Source organism: Mytilus californianus, unplaced genomic scaffold (genome assembly GCF_021869535.1).
Source record: "Mytilus californianus isolate M0D057914Y unplaced genomic scaffold, xbMytCali1.0.p SCAF_8, whole genome shotgun sequence".
Taxonomy (NCBI): domain Eukaryota; kingdom Metazoa; phylum Mollusca; class Bivalvia; order Mytilida; family Mytilidae; genus Mytilus; species Mytilus californianus.
Genome location: NW_026262734.1, coordinates 81167043 through 81186954, shown reverse-complemented (window position 1 = coordinate 81186954; position 19912 = coordinate 81167043). Strand labels below are relative to the sequence as shown.

Sequence of the window (19912 nt, the reverse complement as noted above, 5' to 3'; positions counted from 1 at the left end):
ATACACAATTATTTAAATGAAAATTCATGAAAATACAAATGTATATCTTCAGCATTTATATATAGAAAAATACGCACTAGTCATTTGACGACTACAATATTTCATACTGTTCATAACCTGAATTTTTATTTCGAACATATAGTCAACTGGCTAAGGTTATAAATAAAGAATATATTAATATAAATAAGAAGATGCGGTATGAGTGCCAATGAGACAACTATCCATCCAAGTCACAATGTGTAAAAAGTAAACAATTATAGGTCAAAGTACGGCCTTCAACACGGAGCCTTGGCTCACACCGAACAGCAAGCTATAAAGGGTCCCAAAAAGATTAGTGTAAAACAAATCAAACAGGAAAACCAATGGTCTAATTTATATAAAAACGAGAAAGAGAAACACTTATGAACCACACCAACAAACGACAACCACTGACCAACAGGCTCCTGACTTAGGACAGGTGCATACAAATGCAGCGGGTTTTAACTGGCGCCAACCTTCACCCTAACATGAAACAGTGGTATAATATTACAACATAAAAAGACACACAATAAAATATCAATTGCAATGGCTTAAGTCGATCAAAAAGACAGTACACAAAAACAAGTATATATACACTGAACGAACTAGACATTATTGAGATGGTAGCCATCTCTGTGGGCCCCGCTGACCTTGAACTTTAACCAAGGAAGTTGTACAAACATTATGACACACCCTCTGGTGTTGGTTAATATACATATCAAGTATAAATTATGAAATTATAACGGTTCTCTAGATATAGAGCGGAAACAATTTGTTACGGACGGACGGACGGACAGACTGATCACTATAGGGCGACTCGCCACTAGGCGGGGCCCTAATAAGTTTGATCTATGACACAATATAAATAAAAAAGATATTTTACTATCAAAAAGACAACTTTAACCTAGAACAAAATGGCGATAAATAAAGTAACGTAAACAGGTAAATTTAAATATGATAATTTTGTTGTTAGGAGTACAGAAACATTTTTTACAAAATAAATTTGTAGTACGAGTACAGAAGTGAAAATTTTTTCCCCCGTCATACTAAATACTTATCAAAGGTGGTACAAAGAAATAGTAAGACGAGATATAACACAAAATAAGTAAACATTGAATAACAGAAATGCATTACAAATTGTGTCAACAGGTCAAATAAACACGAAAGTACGATTTGAGAGTACTCGCAGTTACTGAAAGCTAGTTTAAAGCCAAAAACAATTAATAATAAAAAATCATGCATCAGAGACTAAAACCAATTAAAACACATCCCAGGCAGGGATTTAGTGTTTAAACGCCATGGACAGTCAAAGAAGACATGACTTGTGCAATGCCAAAAGAAAAGTAACGACAGGCAGTAGGATAGTAAGGATTTAACCTTATAATAAATATGTATGATGTTATGTATAGATAAAACAATTTCTAAATAGAAAATAAACGTGAATGTGTATATATACATCCCAAAAAACCATTCGAAAAGAATACACATTTGGTTGTGTTTTAATTTGTTGATGACAAAATCGATGTTAGTGCCAATGAAAACAATATTCAAAGATCTTATTACAACATTAATAAGATAACCTTTACAAATAAGTTTGTTTAAAGGTTCGATAAATTTACACGGATCACATAGTGATTTCCGCGCTTGAAGTACAATATTTCCGTAAAATTTAGGATGTAAAATACCATTATTTAGCATGTTTAGTGTATACAAGTAACATGATTGATACAACAAACACATACTATTCATACCAAAAATTACAAGTAATAAATAAGTCAATGTTTGAAAATCTGCAATAATCAATTTACAACTTAATTCTTTTGTACTTTAATACCACCTTAAAAAGTATACAACAATTCACAACATTGTCAAAAAGATAACATAGAGAGCAATCTGAAATAAGATATTTTTCTTACACTCCAAATTTTTACTAACATATAGTCCTAATCAGCTGGCTAAGCTGAATGAAAAACGATATTGGGTACACAACAAAAAGAAAACAAATCTAAAGAGCTTTTAATCTTATCTTATTAACATAGTTGGTTACAGATAGTTTACTAGTTTGAAAATTTTATTACGAATTTTACATGGCATTAAAAGTATAAAATCAAACATATGCAATGTTGTTCTAAATATTATCAAAAAATGGTATTCGCCACCTTACAATACAATCAGATTAACGAATATCTGTCACTTTATAAAATAGTCTATATTTTCATCTACCAATTGATATATGTACACACATTGACACAAAATTATACATCTTTGTACTAATAATCTCATTTCTCTACAGTATACACATAGCAAAATAATTCAAATAGTCAGGTAATTTTCTAATATATAAACCACATGATATATAGCCATACAACATTATCAAAACGAGATATGTATATGCTTTAAAGAGATTTGTCAATATATCTACAAGACAGCAACCTAACAATACAATAAAGAAAAAACAAACAAACAAACAACAGCTACAGGTTATAAATAGAAGTATTTGACTAGTGCCGATACTTCAAACTATAAATATGATAAACTAATCTAAGCTGTTTTGCGGGTTTTGAATATTAAATGAATTTATTATGTATAAATTTGTACGGGTACAAACAATAAGAAAATATCCTTCACAGAAATTGATCATTTTGAAATTAATTTTGATTTGCCCCTTTTCCTTTTAACAATGATTCTATTTCTATGTGTCCTTGCTCCAGTGCTACACTAAAAGGACTTCTACCTTTAAAGTCACATTGATTGACATCAGCTGAACATTTTAACAATTCTATAACAACATCAACATGTCCATTCTCACTTGCTATATACAGAGGTGATACACCATTATTGTTACAGTGATTAACATCAGGTGAATATTTTAACAATTCTTTAACAACACTAACATGTCCATTGTGACTTGCGATATACAGAGGTGATGCATCATCATTGTCACAATGATTTACATCAGCTGAATGTTGTAACAGTTCTTTAACAATATTAACATGTCCATTCTCACTTGCTATAAACAGAGGTGATGCACCATTATTGTAACATTTATTGACATCAACTGAATGTTGTAACAGTTCTTTAACAACACTAACATATCCTTCCTGACTTGCTATATACATCAGCATCTTTAACAATACGATACAGTTATTTTTCCGCGTGTTTTTTCCCATTCTGCGACAATTATACTCAGTGAAAAGGAAAATAACAAACATACCGAACTCCAAGGAAAATTCAAAACGGAAAGTCCCTTTTAAATTAAATATAACCTGCCAAGTTTGTCATCAAATTGCAAAAACAATCCCCGGTATACAGATATACGGTAGTTGTTACCGAGATGGATTTGATATGAATGAGGAGGATACCCTAAAAGTGCTTCCTCAACGTCATTGAGGCGAACTAAAAACGTAAAAAAATATATATATTTACACATATTCTACAAAATTGTATATAAAACATATATCAATCATTCTGTACAAAATTCCAGTGATATTTTAAAATAGAACAAGGTAAGAGTCTGTAAGAGTATACAAATATTCCAACATACATTCAATGAGAGATTTCAGAAATAAAATTTAAAGATAGCTTTCATTCAATTCTTTCAGAAAAAAAAAGGACAACAACCAAACATGTAACTTAATAAAATAAGTGATATGATACTTGTTATCAACAAAATACGTAAATTGACAGTTAAATCTTTCAATAAAAATATTAATGTGTGCTATTTTCATTACACTACACATATCAATAAACCAGAATTTTTTTCCTTATCGGTAAAAGCATTATCTTATGATATGCAATAATATATACACAATTATTTAAATGAAAATTCATGAAAATACAAATGTATATCTTCAGCATTTATATATAGAAAAATACGCACTAGTCATTTGACGACTACAATATTTCATACTGTTCATAACCTGAATTTTTATTTCGAACATATAGTCAACTGGCTAAGGTTATAAATAAAGAATATATTAATATAAATAAGAAGATGCGGTATGAGTGCCAATGAGACAACTATCCATCCAAGTCACAATGTGTAAAAAGTAAACAATTATAGGTCAAAGTACGGCCTTCAACACGGAGCCTTGGCTCACACCGAACAGCAAGCTATAAAGGGTCCCAAAAAGATTAGTGTAAAACAAATCAAACAGGAAAACCAATGGTCTAATTTATATAAAAACGAGAAAGAGGAACACTTATGAACCACACCAACAAACGACAACCACTGACCAACAGGCTCCTGACTTAGGACAGGTGCATACAAATGCAGCGGGTTTTAACTGGCGCCAACCTTCACCCTAACATGAAACAGTGGTATAATATTACAACATAAAAAGACACACAATAAAATATCAATTGCAATGGCTTAAGTCGATCAAAAAGACAGTACACAAAAACAAGTATATATACACTGAACGAACTAGACATTATTGAGATGGTAGCCATCTCTGTGGGCCCCGCTGACCTTGAACTTTAACCAAGGAAGTTGTACAAACATTATGACACACCCTCTGGTGTTGGTTAATATACATATCAAGTATAAATTATGAAATTATAACGGTTCTCTAGATATAGAGCGGAAACAATTTGTTACGGACGGACGGACGGACAGACTGATCACTATAGGGCGACTCGCCACTAGGCGGGGCCCTAATAAGTTTGATCTATGACACAATATAAATAAAAAAGATATTTTACTATCAAAAAGACAACTTTAACCTAGAACAAAATGGCGATAAATAAAGTAACGTAAACAGGTAAATTTAAATATGATAATTTTGTTGTTAGGAGTACAGAAACATTTTTTACAAAATAAATTTGTAGTACGAGTACAGAAGTGAAAATTTTTTCCCCCGTCATACTAAATACTTATCAAAGGTGGTACAAAGAAATAGTAAGACGAGATATAACACAAAATAAGTAAACATTGAATAACAGAAATGCATTACAAATTGTGTCAACAGGTCAAATAAACACGAAAGTACGATTTGAGAGTACTCGCAGTTACTGAAAGCTAGTTTAAAGCCAAAAACAATTAATAATAAAAAATCATGCATCAGAGACTAAAACCAATTAAAACACATCCCAGGCAGGGATTTAGTGTTTAAACGCCATGGACAGTCAAAGAAGACATGACTTGTGCAATGCCAAAAGAAAAGTAACGACAGGCAGTAGGATAGTAAGGATTTAACCTTATAATAAATATGTATGATGTTATGTATAGATAAAACAATTTCTAAATAGAAAATAAACGTGAATGTGTATATATACATCCCAAAAAACCATTCGAAAAGAATACACATTTGGTTGTGTTTTAATTTGTTGATGACAAAATCGATGTTAGTGCCAATGAAAACAATATTCAAAGATCTTATTACAACATTGATAAGATAACCTTTACAAATAAGTTTGTTTAAAGGTTCGATAAGTTTACACGGATCACATAGTGATTTCCGCGCTTGAAGTACAATATTTCCGTAAAATTTAGGATGTAAAATACCATTATTTAGCATGTTTAGTGTATACAAGTAACATGATTGATACAACAAACACATAATATTCATACCAAAAATTACAAGTAATAAATAAGTCAATGTTTGAAAATCTGCAATAATCAATTTACAACTTAATTCTTTTGTACTTTAATACCACCTTAAAAAGTATACAACAATTCACAACATTGTCAAAAAGATAACATAGAGAGCAATCTGAAATAAGATATTTTTCTTACACTCCAAATTTTTACTAACATATAGTCCTAATCAGCTGGCTAAGCTGAATGAAAAACGATATTGGGTACACAACAAAAAGAAAACAAATCTAAAGAGCTTTTAATCTTATCTTATTAACATAGTTGGTTACAGATAGTTTACTAGTTTGAAAATTTTATTACGAATTTTACATGGCATTAAAAGTATAAAATCAAACATATGCAATGTTGTTCTAAATATTATCAAAAAATGGTATTCGCCACCTTACAATACAATCAGATTAACGAATATCTGTCACTTTATAAAATAGTCTATATTTTCATCTACCAATTGATATATGTACACACATTGACACAAAATTATACATCTTTGTACTAATAATCTCATTTCTCTACAGTATACACATAGCAAAATAATTCAAATAGTCAGGTAATTTTCTAATATATAAACCACATGATATATAGCCATACAACATTATCAAAACGAGATATGTATATGCTTTAAAGAGATTTGTCAATATATCTACAAGACAGCAACCTAACAATACAATAAAGAAAAAACAAACAAACAAACAACAGCTACAGGTTATAAATAGAAGTATTTGACTAGTGCCGATACTTCAAACTATAAATATGATAAACTAATCTAAGCTGTTTTGCGGGTTTTGAATATTAAATGAATTTATTATGTATAAATTTGTACGGGTACAAACAATAAGAAAATATCCTTCACAGAAATTGATCATTTTGAAATTAATTTTGATTTGCACCTTTTCCTTTTAACAATGATTCTATTTCTATGTGTCCTTGCTCCAGTGCTACACTAAAAGGACTTCTACCTTTAAAGTCACATTGATTGACATCAGCTGAACATTTTAACAATTCTATAACAACATCAACATGTCCATTCTCACTTGCTATATACAGAGGTGATACACCATTATTGTTACAGTGATTAACATCAGGTGAATATTTTAACAATTCTTTAACAACACTAACATGTCCATTGTGACTTGCGATATACAGAGGTGATGCATCATCATTGTCACAATGATTTACATCAGCTGAATGTTGTAACAGTTCTTTAACAATATTAACATGTCCATTCTCACTTGCTATAAACAGAGGTGATGCACCATTATTGTAACATTTATTGACATCAACTGAATGTTGTAACAGTTCTTTAACAACACTAACATATCCTTCCTGACTTGCTATATACAGAGGTGATGCATCACCATTGGAACACTGATTTACATCAGCTGAATGTTGTAACAGTTCTTTTACAACATCAACATGTCCATTCTCACTTGCTATAAACAGAGGTGATACATCATCATTAAAACACTGATTTAAATCAGCTGAATGTTGTAACAGTTCTTTAACAATATTAACATGTCCATTCTCGCTTGCTATATACAGAGGTGATGCATTTTCATTGGAACACTGATTTACATCAGCTGAATGATGTAACAGTTCTTTTACGACATCAACATGTCCATTCTCACTTGCTATATCCAGAGGTGATGCATCATCATTTGTTCTCTGATTTACATCGGCTGAATGTTGTAACAGTTCTATAACAACATCAACATGTCCATTCTCACTCGCTATATACAAAGGTGATACATCATCATTGTCACACTGATTTACATCAGCTGAATGTTGTAACAGTTCTTTAACAACATTAATATGTCCTTCCTGACTTGCTAAATACAGAGGTGTTGCATCAGCTTTGGTACACTGGTTTCCATCAGCCGAATGTTGTAACAGTTCTTTTACAACATCAATATGTCCTTCCTGACTAGCCCATAATAAAGGGAACCAACCAGCCTCATCACAATGATTAATGTCACTATTCCTACTTATCAACCATTTGACAAGGTCAACAGAACCCATAAAGCAACTTCCACCAAGTGCTATATTTTTATCGTGAATATCTTGAGTACAAACTAGTTCTGCCTGCTTTGATGTGTCAAGCTGGTTTAATCGTGTTACCATTTTTTCCGCAAATGTAGTAGAATTCATGTTTCTGTTTTGACATACACTGTTTACATAACCGTTCTCCCAGTCTTTTAGTAACCTATCTATATATTTATTTACATATTTATCAGGTATTCTTATCACAAACTCTATATCTGTGCCCATGTTTTCTGTTATCTTGCATAAAAATCTCTCTCCAGTGAAATCAGTATTAGCATGATCAATGAAAAGCTGTAACATCTTTTCCCCAAAGTATTTGGCCATGAAATCAAATAACTTATCATGAATTATTTTGTACGTACTATCCTCCTTGACCACATAGGTACCTTCAAGTGTTTCAAGGGATTTCTTTAAACGTTTGATGGATGTTCCTTTATTCAGTTCACATTCTTCTAGTAAATCTTTTATGACTGCTCCTATCTTTTTATCTGCTGTGGACAATTTTTCTTCTGTTAATGTGTTGTTAAACATCACACAAAGGACTAAGCTACAATACTGCATCTTACCAGCATCACTTTCTCCATACATTTGTACAACTTGATCTTTGAAAACATCAAAAGGATTTCTAAAAAAAGATCTAATGCTTACATTTTTCTGGAGGTTCTGTTTATGATATAAGCTACATAAAAGTGGGAAAAAGTCATATTTTTCTGACAATTCCTTTACTTCATCAATATTTTCCTTAAAGTACATTTCAGCTAAAGCATTTTTACAGCATCAGTAAGTTTCAATTCTTGTGAACTTAAATTGATATTACACATTTTGAAAATAGACAGACTGCTAAATTGTTCATCTTTGTAAACCTCAAACCTACATGTAGACATTATTTTACAACATTTATCTTTAAGAAGTGATGTAATGTGATCAAGTCTTTGTTTCCAATCAGTGTAAATTTGTTGATTAAGAGTATACCGGCCACAAACGTCATCAAATACAAATAATGTTTTTCTCCCATGTTTAAACCATTTTCCAATATCTTCAGGTTTGCTGCATGGAATAACAGTATAGCCATCTTCAATCATTTTCAAGGCAATATGTTTTGATAGGAAACTTTTTCCAATGCCTGATTTTCCTACCAGGGTAATGGAACTTTGTGTCAAAACTTCTTGCATTACATGTTTCCCTGCTTCTGTACTAACAAACTGTTGATCATCCTCCTTCCACTGTTCCAAGCGTCTTTCGAACTGCTCTGCAAACAAAAATATTTTTTTGTAGATAAATTTAGTATCATTTCAAAGTTTTATTTTTAAGGTGTACAACCATCAAAGCGGTTATACAAATAATCCCTTGAACTTGACAGTTGTAGGAAATTAACCCAGGCCTGCATTTTATTGCAAGAACAAATGTCTGAGTCCTACATATGTGTCTTGTGTCTTTCAAAATATAATTCTTTTTTTTTTATTTCGTGTCTTATAAACTTTTTTGAAAACTTTAGGTGACATAGTTACTCAAGCTTGTAAACAGGAAATGGGGGATGAACAGTTAATTTGTTTACTTTCGATGATGGTTATATTCTTATATACAATGAAATGTTCACTGTGGTCATTTTGTTATTGTGCTATGGTAAATTTTTGTATTTTTGTATTCTTGTCTTTCGTTTTTGCTGATGTGCTTTGTCTATATGTCTTTTTGTTTTTCTTTGTTGACATATTTGTTTGTTTTTATAGTGATTAAAATTATTACACAATGTTGACTGCTGTACCGCTATTTTTGGCATTTGTACCTATTTTGTCTGTTTGTTTTGTTCACAAATTGCTGTCAACACAATATAATTTTATACGACTGTCATACAAGTGAGAGGTTTAGCTAGGTATAAAATCAGGTTTAATCCACCATTTTTTACATAAGAAAATGCCTGTACCAAGTCAGGAATATGAAAGTTGTTATCCATTCGTTTGATGTGTTTGAGCTTTTAATTTTGCCATTTGATTAGGGACTTTCCGTTTTGAATTTTCCTCAGAGTTCGGTCTTTTTGTTATTTTACTTTTTACACACGTATACCTTATCCATGCAAAGTATGTCTCTTTTGCAACAAATGTAAATTATGTGCAGTTTTTTTTTTAAATCCCAATTTAGCAAAGACTAAAAGGGGAAAATAAAGGGTGGTTACTACCCCATTGTACCTCTTTAGAAATCTACTTTAGCATGTCTAGTATGTTACTATTTACTATCATTTCTGGTAAATGCAATTTCATTTCTGTTTTGTAGTAATATCTATAATAAATCCTTAATGTTCATACTATGCTTGTTTGTTATTTGTATCCTAGAATTAATAAGTGACAATATAAAAAAATAGGAGATGTGGTATGATTAGCACTGATACAACTATCCACCAAACTTCAAATGAGGTTGATGTAAGCAATTATATAATATTAATCATAAGCAACCGTACAGCCTTCAACAATGAGAAAAAAAAAACCACAAAGTATAGTCGGCTACAAAAGGCCACAACATGAAAAATATGGAACAATTCAAATGAGAAAACTAAGGCCTAATTTAAAACAAAACAAATTACGAAAAACAAATATGACAGACATGAACCAATGACAACCAGTAAACTACGGGCTCCTAACTTGAGACAGACAATCGTAGAATATGGCAGGTTTAAACATGTTTGAAGGCGCCAACCCTCCCCAATCTGGGACAGTGGTGTAACAGTACAAGTTTATTATTCCAAAGAATTATTTTCATTTTTTAAAAGTCTTTGTATTGACGGATTTCCCATATGACCCCCAGATAAACTGTGGCATATAAATAATTTCAATACTATCATTTGGTCATGATACAAGCAGTATTAAAGGATTCAGTATAAGTATACTAGATATCTGACATCGCTTGGACATTTTTTGTGAGGCATGCAAACAAATCATAATTACTGATTCCAATAAAGTAATACATTTTCCTGCGTTATCTTTTTTTCTTTGTTTCGTGTTAAAAGCAAAGTTTAGCATTCAGTCCTCCATCGAATGTCACCAAAGAAATAGACATGTTACACTTACCACTGGGTTTGTACTTATATAAGCAACACGACGGGTGCCACATGTTGAATGAGGAGGATTTGCTTACCCTTTCAGAGCTCCTAAAATCAACACCTTTTTTTTGGGGGGGGGGGGGGGGTCGTGTTGCTCAGTCGTGAGTCATCTATGTTGTGCTTTGTGTCTTCTTTGTTTTTCATCTTTTTCGTGGTATTGTCAGTTTGTTTTTGACTTATCAGTTTGATTATACGTATTTTATCTTTCGCTTCTCTCCTTACAATAAGATTAGCCTACAATTCATGTTCATCGATTTGAATCATTTGTCTCATTTATTTATTTATAACATACTAAAACAACTATTCAAATTACACAAAGTCCTAAAAAACGATTTATACTGCATTGACTTGTTGTATATTTCAACCATTCGTGTGCATTAGAATAGATGCTATCTAATTAACCATGGAGATGATCCCGGAAGAATTTCATGTGTCATATGACCTGATGTAAACATAAATATAAATATAAATAAACAAGCAAGCATGTGCAATTGTATGATGATGACTTTTATAGGTCTGTTTGATTTCATGTCATAGATCATGTAAATTTAACAAAAATATGTAAATTATCGCAATGTATTTGAATGATTTTTTGTTGGCAGATTCAGTCAATGCAAAGGATCTTTCCGATGGCTGCCCTGTTCCATTTTTCAATGTTGACATTCTTTTCTTTTCATAGCTTAACATGCTTACCGCATTACGAAGTCCATTCCAATTAAGGGTTCAATGACGTTCACATGAATACAGATTCAGATGAGTTGAATTATTGACTTAAATGCCAAAAATACATCCTCAATGTTTTTGAGCTCATTTTGATAAAATTGAACCAAAACGGACTGCTATTTGCGAAATATTATTTCACAATTACGTCGTTAAAAATATTTCAAAAAAAAAAAAAAACATATTTCGATTTTTTACAAACTTCGAAACTAGTGTCTCTTTACCATTTCAATTGATAAATCTTAAAAACCATTCCATTATAACTTTTGACACCACCTATCAATTTATGATATCATTTTCTACCTAGTATAAAAACAAGGAGATGTAGTATGATTGCCAGTAAGACAACTGTCCACCAAAGTTCAAATGACGTGGATGTAAACAATTATAGGCAACCGTACTGCCTTCAACAATGAGAAAAACCCATACTGTATAGTCAGCTATAAAAGGTCTCGACATGAAAAATGTGAATAAATTTAATTGAGAAAACTTACGGCCTAATTTATAACAAAAAAATTACAAAAGACAAGTATCACACAAAAAATATGTGTATTCCTGTTATTTTTACAATAAATGCCGTGTAATAGGATAAGTTTATGTTTCATAACGAGTGAGAATTTGATTCCGCTTGATATCAACTCGAGTAATTCAATCTCAAGTTAATTAGTAACGAGAGCTGATATCAAGCAATATGCAGTTCTCCAAATTTGTTTAACCTATTTATCTTACACAGTAAACATTCTCTTTTTGTTAAAAATAAAAGTTTGTGACTTGTTGATCTGTTTTATTCTTGTACATATCAGTACGACGTCATACGTCATGTTCTGGCGTCAAACTTTAACATCAGACATTTTAAAACTTTTTTAAAAATGTAATAAAATTTAAAAAAAAACTAGATGTGTCGAAACAACACGAATGGCCCCGCTCGCAAAAAAATGTTTGAAGCCATTTTCAGGGGTGGAAATTTTCAAAGTCCAAAGCCTGTAACTTTGGCAAAAATATGCTGGGCATAACCAAACGTTAACTCGATCTGGAACTCATCATAGTAGACTCACATAATAAAAACCGGCTGAATATGTGAAGGCGTTTAGAAAAGAAAAGTCTGTATACATTGTAACTATTATTTTCATGACATTCCAAAGTCCAAAGCCCGTAATTTCAACAAAAATAAGGGAAGCGGAACCATACGAGACTTGATCTGTAACTCACCATAGTAGACACACATACTAAAAATCAGCTCAATAGGTGAAGGTGATAATAATAAAAGTCCTTATGCATGTTACTGTTTGTTGTGGATTGACCGAATGACGGAATGACTGAATGATGGATAAAGTAACACTATATGGCCCCGATTTAGGCCATAACGACCTAAGTCGGCGGGGACATAAAAAAAAATTCAGGTGAAAGATATGATTGTTTTGAATCTCATTGAAGAAATCACATATCTATACCATTGAGGAAATGTTCATCGTTTTGATCTTTGAGAGTCATCCCTGAAAAATGGAAATGTCTTAAAATCACCAGCTCAGTAGTCAGCACTTCTGTGTTGACATGAATTGTCATTAAATGGTCATGATTATAAATGAACTGTTTATAATCTATGAAATTTTGGAGATATTAAGGATTTTCTACCCCAGGAATAGATTACCTTAGCTGTAATTGGCAAAACTTTTTGGAATTGGGGGGTCATCAATGCTTTTCAACGTTGCACTTTGTTTGACTTTTTTAACCTTTTTATTAGAGCGTCACTGATGGGTCTTTTGTAGACGAAATGCGCGATTGGTGAACATAATTTCAATCCTGGTATCTATGATGAGTTTTTTTATGATGCTGGACCAAATTAATGCATTTTTCGTATCACACTTTTTGCAGTGTGATACAAGAAATATATCTACATGCGAGCAGTAGACAACAGGCCACAACCATAAAAGAAAGTAATGTTCAAATGTTCATGAATAAACTTACCAAGTATATGTTTAGGAATAACTTCATCTTGAATCCTCGGAATATCTAAAATAAAGAATTACATTTCTTTAAATTAATTCAAATTTAAATTTCTCATATTCTACATGGCATTTTATCAAACACGTTTTTCGGTTGTTCCCATATTGTACTAGATGTCCCATGGAAGATTTAATCGTTTATCTGGCAAGCAAATATTATGCAATATTGATAATGAACTGAACAAAAGTGTGCATGCTGAAATTTTCGTCTGTCTTACTAGTCACGTTTGAAATTACGTTAGCCTGTTTTACTGGTCACGATTGAAATAACGTTCAAAGTCTCAAAGAAAAAAGTAATGCTACAATTATTACATAACATTAACATTAGTAACGATCCATGTTAATAAGGACAAGTTCAGATGAGCCCTGTCAGTTGGCCTTACAGTTATTCCTTTCACCAATTATAGTTTATCTATATTCATCTATAATTGCTTATTTTATCTGTAAAACAGACCTAACCTAGACAACTTTACCAATGAATCATGAGGTGAGGTCAGACATATTCTGCTAGTTTGACATGTCTACCATACAATTATGCCATATACCAAATATAGTTAACCTATTGCGTATAGTATCTAAGAAACTGACCTTACCATGAAAACTTACCATTGACCAATTAACCATGAAAATGATGTCAAGGTTATATGTATCTAACCAAACATGTACACCTAACTATCGTTCCATGCACATATTACATAAAACTTAACATTGACCCTATAACTATGGACATAAGACCAAGGTCAAGTGTATAAAAATGTTAAAGCTATAATATCGAAATACGAAAGTAAGAATGACCGGATGAATATAATGTATTCCCTATTTGCATGCATTGATAAAAAACGCAGCTTTTCTCCCTGTTTACATTTATTGCAAATCAGTTTTAACTTCAAGTTGTTAATTATCGTGTTAATTAATGTATATCTTAATATAACATTTTCAACAATTGCCAGTTTATTATTGAGGAATTTGTATGCACATACTTTAGTTACTTTTTTATTGCAGTTTATTTTTGCAATTTACACGTTAAATCTAGTTCCAATAAGTTTTTTTTAGATAACAGCAAGAAACAGTACAAATTATCATTTTACAATAACTCCAAAACAGGTAATCTCAAAATATCCGAGTAGATAGATCTTGTCATTCTGATCACTTTTGCAGAGTACACTTTTGACCTAGCTTCTATAGTTTTCAAAATAACAACAGAAAATTTTTCGACAGATTTTTCTGAAATTTTCAGGGTTAATTTAATCATGTGTTGATTATTGTTTAATTTTTCCTTTTTTCACCTATCTTTTTATTTTCATGTTTGAAGCTAAAAACTGCAAACAAGTTTTATTTCAGGGGCAATAACTCTAAATCAAATCTGCAGATTTTCCTCCAAGTTTCAAGATGGATACATCCTATTGATTTCAACCTTTTTTTGCAATTTGCAGTTATAACTGATCTCCAATAATTTTTACGATAACAGTCAAAAAAACTATAAAAAAAAAAACATTTCAAGGGCAAAAATCCAAAACAGGTCAACGCATTGTTCACTTGTATTCATGGTAAGTATATCTTGTCATGCTGAACCTTTTTGAGATTAAGGCTTTTAACCTAGCTCCTTTAGTTTTCATGATACACACAACTATTAAAATTGGAAAAAAAAATCTATATATCTATATATATGGGGCAATAACTCATAAACAATAATTAAGATTTCATGGTGGATACATCTTGTCATGTTGATCATTTTTACTTTTAACCTAGCTCCTATGTTTTTCCCCCAGATTTTCAGGATAGATAGAAATTTTTGTGCTGACCATTTTAATACAGTGTGGCCCTGTTAATGGGTCATCCTGAAAAAAATCACAAGCTTTATAGTTGACATTCCCATATATGTATAAACCAGACAAACTTTAGTTTAAATCAATGGAGCAGTTTCAAAGGTGAAGATTTTAAAAGAAAAGTTTGCTCACGACAGAAAGTGGATGACAAATGATTGACAATGGCCGACATGACAGAAATAAAGTGAGACAAAAGCTAACCTGGCGTGTGAGCTGAAGTGGAAATAATTTGTAAATAAAAATAGTATAACTCCAATAAATAATCAATAGCAGTTTCTGTGTTGTTGTTGTTGGTACTTAGTTGTAAATATAATGATGCAAATCAGTTATATATATAATTAACTGTTTAGCTAACAGTTATATACGAATTTTCACAATTTTTCAGTATTATAAATGCTAAAAAATATTCTTTCAAGGGCAATACCTCCTATAAAATTCAACTGATTGTCACATGTGGTAATTTTGTAGATCTTTAACTGATGATTATTTTTGTCGTTTACAGATTCTGTCAACCTAACATTCTTATCACAAAACTTTCAATTTTAGGAACATTAAAGTGAAAGAGTGTGCAAAACAATAAATTTGGAAATTATCCATTTATAAAGTAACAAAACACAAGAACGGTTAAAGTGACGCCATCAAAATTCAACCTTGATCTGTGTTTGGTGGTAATATGTTTCAGATCATTAGGTTGTGGCAAACGAAACTTAGAGAACAGAAACCAAATCCATGACATACGCACATAGATATTAGGTCAAAGCCAGAAACAACATGCCAAACTATCATTCTGTATATTTTGCAATAAACCATGTTTAACCCGACAACATTCTGCATGTGACTTTCCCAAGTCAATGACAGTAATTCAGTTGTTGTGGTTTGTTGTTTTGTATCATATTTGTTTTTTTGTTTTGTAACTTATTCAGGCCGTTAACTTTCTCGTTTGAAAAACTATAACTTTTCATATTTGTCATTTCGGGGAATAAAAGAACAGAGTTCAAATGCTCCCGATCACGAGTTCCACATATTTGTTCTGTCAGAGGGCAATAACTGAAAAAAATGTTTTTCTTTAAAACTTCTTATATATATAAATATCTTGAATATTTCTATAAATATAAAGAAATGTAGGCATAAGAGCGCTTAATTTAACAAAGCAGTTCTCCATATAATAATATTTTCAAGAGAAATAACTCTTTTAAAATAATTTGATCAGCACTGATTTTCAAAGTTTTCCGAAATATTGCTGATATAAACCTTTCATAATTATCTGGCTGCTATTGTACATATGAGAGTGCTAACAATGCAATATTTTAAAGAATTCTCATTTAAGGGTAACAACTCCTGACAAAAAAAATCAGCACTGATTTTCGAAACCAGTCACAGACAGTGCAGATATAAACCTTTGATATACATTTGATCTAAATCTGGCAAAAAAGTTGCATGAGAGTGATAAAAAAATAATTTTCCATAAAATATATATTTACAAGGAGAATAACTCTTTAAAAAATAGTTGATCAGCACTGACTTTAGAAACTGTCCGAGTCATTGCTGATATAAACCTTTGATATGAAATTGATAAAAATTTAGCAAGAATTGTACACTTCATAGCACTTACAATGCAATTTCCCATATAATTAATATTTCCAAGGGGCACAACTCTTTAAAAAAAAAAAGAGTCCTAAATTTTTAACTTGTCCTAGACGTTGCTTAGTCTCTGATATAAATTTGATCTGGCAAAAATTGTACTTGTAAGAAAGCTTTCAAGACCAGACTGACAGATGCATGGACGCCCAATATGTCTTTGTCTCCCGCAATGTGTAGCGCGGGCGATAAACTAAAAAAATCTAGTACATATAAGATGGCAAATTAAGGACCTTTGATCACAAAGTTTCTGCAGATCATCACTTTGAAGGGTAAAACAGCTACATGTATTTAGACAATGAACATCAATTTTAAATATTTACAGCAACTTCAAGGCTCGAATGAAATATAATGTATGGTTACCTTTTTCCTCCTGTCTGTCTTTTAGTTTCTTCATTCCTGAAACAAGACAAACTGCCTAGATGTATTGATGACACATACTCTTAATCTGTTCTATAACTAAAATCCAACAATATTTTGTTATAAAGGTTAACGAAAAAAACAAAATTCCTATCTCAAATCATATATTCAGGCTATTCAATCAATAATTCTAATGTAATCATTTTGTATCAATTGTTCTGATTGGATGCATGGCAATAAGCGTTAAATCCTCTATTTACCTGTCTGTAACCAAGGGTAGCCAACATTTTTGAATTCTGGATTGTAGAACAATGTTTCTTTTATCTAATTTTATTACATTCTGAGGCATACAAGAAGCCTGAAAATGTCCGGGGCTTACATTTGACGTATGAATCATATATATGATGTTATTATATATATGATGGGCTTACATTTGACGTCAGAAGCATATATATGAGGGCCTCAGGGAAGATTAGTTTATTGTAACTAACTGAGTTTACCCTTTTTAAATAAAGAATGTGTTATTATTATTATTATTATCTTGTTGTGTTGCTAAGACGATGACATTATTTTGCAGAATTTTCGTTTTATGAAATTCTACACTGAAATAATGACTGAAATGGATTGATTTGTTACTTTTGAAAAAAGAATAGAGATAAACATAGAGATTTGAAGCTGGGCCTACGTAAAACTTGTTAACCAGCTCCACTACGCATCACAATGTAAAATCAATTTGCTACAGTAAAACCCACATTTTACGTAGGCCAAGTTTCAAATGCAATACAGGTATCTCTTATTTGACAAAATTGAATTCTACAACATTCAACACAACTGACCAGGTGATAAAAGAATGCATATCTGCAGTAAATAAACTCATCATAGATACCAGAATTGAAATTTTGTATTTGCGTCAGACGCGAGTTTCGTCTACAAAAGACTCATCAGTGACGCTCGAATAAAAAAAAGTTAAAAAGGCCACATAAAGTACGAAGTTGAAGAGCATTGAGGACCAAAAATTCAAAGTTTTGCCAAATACAGCTAAGGTAATCTATTCCTGAGGTAGAAAAGTAATATATATTTACTAGTAGTATGGTATCAGACTAAAATGTAATGTAAATGCAAAGTACTTGAACCTTTGTAATAAGATCAAGGTTGTTGTTATTATTAATTGTAGTCATGATTATTGTATTGACAGCCACTCAAAAGCTATGCGTCAGTTTGTATGGCCCTACTGGTATATATGCATGATATTGAGTAAGTACCTGTCAAATATAAAAAAAAAAACACCTTTGTTTTGGTAGCAAGTAGGACATGGGAGACTTATACATCTATTGTTAATGTCCACATACAAGTACAACAGTGTTATGCTGATGAGTTTTATGACGTCTTGATTTCTGCAAAATGGAAACGTTTTATGAGAGTTATTCATTTTTGATCAGATGAAGAAGACTGAAAACCGCTTTGAAAGGTTAACTTGCCAAGAAGAAAATAAATGTGTATTCATATAATTGATATGTTTCTTCTTTTTAAGGAAAACATAAAAAAAAAACCTTCCCAAAAACATGAAAATTAGAAAAATATTCACATAAAAAGAAGTGTATTGCTGGCAGCTAAGAAAAAAAAGAAAGAAAAAGGAAGAGATATACACACAAACAAATAAATAAGTACCCTAGAGGAGGCGGGTTTCTTTTCATATGAGGGTTAAACAGACGTGTGGATAGAAAAGGCCTTCTTTTTCATATGAATAAAAACGAGATAAGGGTATATGTCAATCACACAGCAATCCAACGACAACGAATCAGGAAATTCGTCAACAGGATTCGTTACTCAAAATATTATGATAATAAATTCTTTTACTTCATACTTTTATGAACTAATCTATTCTGAAGAGTCCATCTTCCTTACACATGTTACATGTGTATAGTTATATTAATTCTTTCCCGCAAATTGTTAAGAAAGTAAATAATCGATCCTTAATTCAAGGTATATGTATATAGCAAGCAGTATTTGTGGATACTTATAATTGCACTGAAGAATTTTGAATGGGTATCGCTCCTGCATTTTCACACGCATGACATAAAAAGTAATTTATGCAAACGAGACAGTTACCTAAAATCACAGACATGCAAATCAATACAAAACATCCTGTCTTTGACAACACTGTGTTTTTATCATTAAAGTTTTTCTGTTTCGATTTCCTGAGGTTAAAGCTTGTAAAATAAATGAACAGAATTCCAATGTCCCCCGCGTCGCACATATTTTATCTATCCAAGGGCAATAAAAAAACAAAACATTTTGTTCTTTAAAACTTTTTACAAATATCTTACAGAAATGAAGGCTAGAGAGCAAATACAATGCAATTTTCAATATAATTAATATTTCCAAGGGGCAAAACTCCTTTAAAATTTTTTGATAGGCACTGATTTTCGAACTTTAAACCTTTGATAAAAATTGATAAAAATCTGGCACAAATTGTACACAATGCAATTTTTCATATACTAAATATTTCAAAGGGCATAACTCTTTTAAAGATAGTTGATCGGCACTGTTTTTCGAAGTTTTCAGAGACATTGCTAATATAAATCTATGATATAAGTTTTATTAAAATCTGGCAAGA

At 31.4% G+C, this 19912-nt stretch overlaps 1 protein-coding gene across 1 annotated transcript in view; it reads right to left on the bottom strand.

Moving 5' to 3' along the window:
- Window positions 1-1829: 1829 nt before the first annotated feature.
- LOC127712865 (ankyrin-3-like) overlaps window positions 1830-19912 on the bottom strand; it is a 61176-nt gene continuing 43093 nt past the window's right edge. The window contains exons 3-7 of the mRNA XM_052219470.1: window positions 13434-13478; window positions 8630-8906; window positions 6574-8282; window positions 2753-3076; window positions 1830-1855 (exon numbers count right to left, since the gene is read on the bottom strand). Of these exons, the coding sequence (XP_052075430.1) occupies window positions 1830-1855; window positions 2753-3076; window positions 6574-8282; window positions 8630-8906; window positions 13434-13478 (2381 nt within the window). The remainder of the gene's footprint in view (window positions 1856-2752; window positions 3077-6573; window positions 8283-8629; window positions 8907-13433; window positions 13479-19912) is intronic.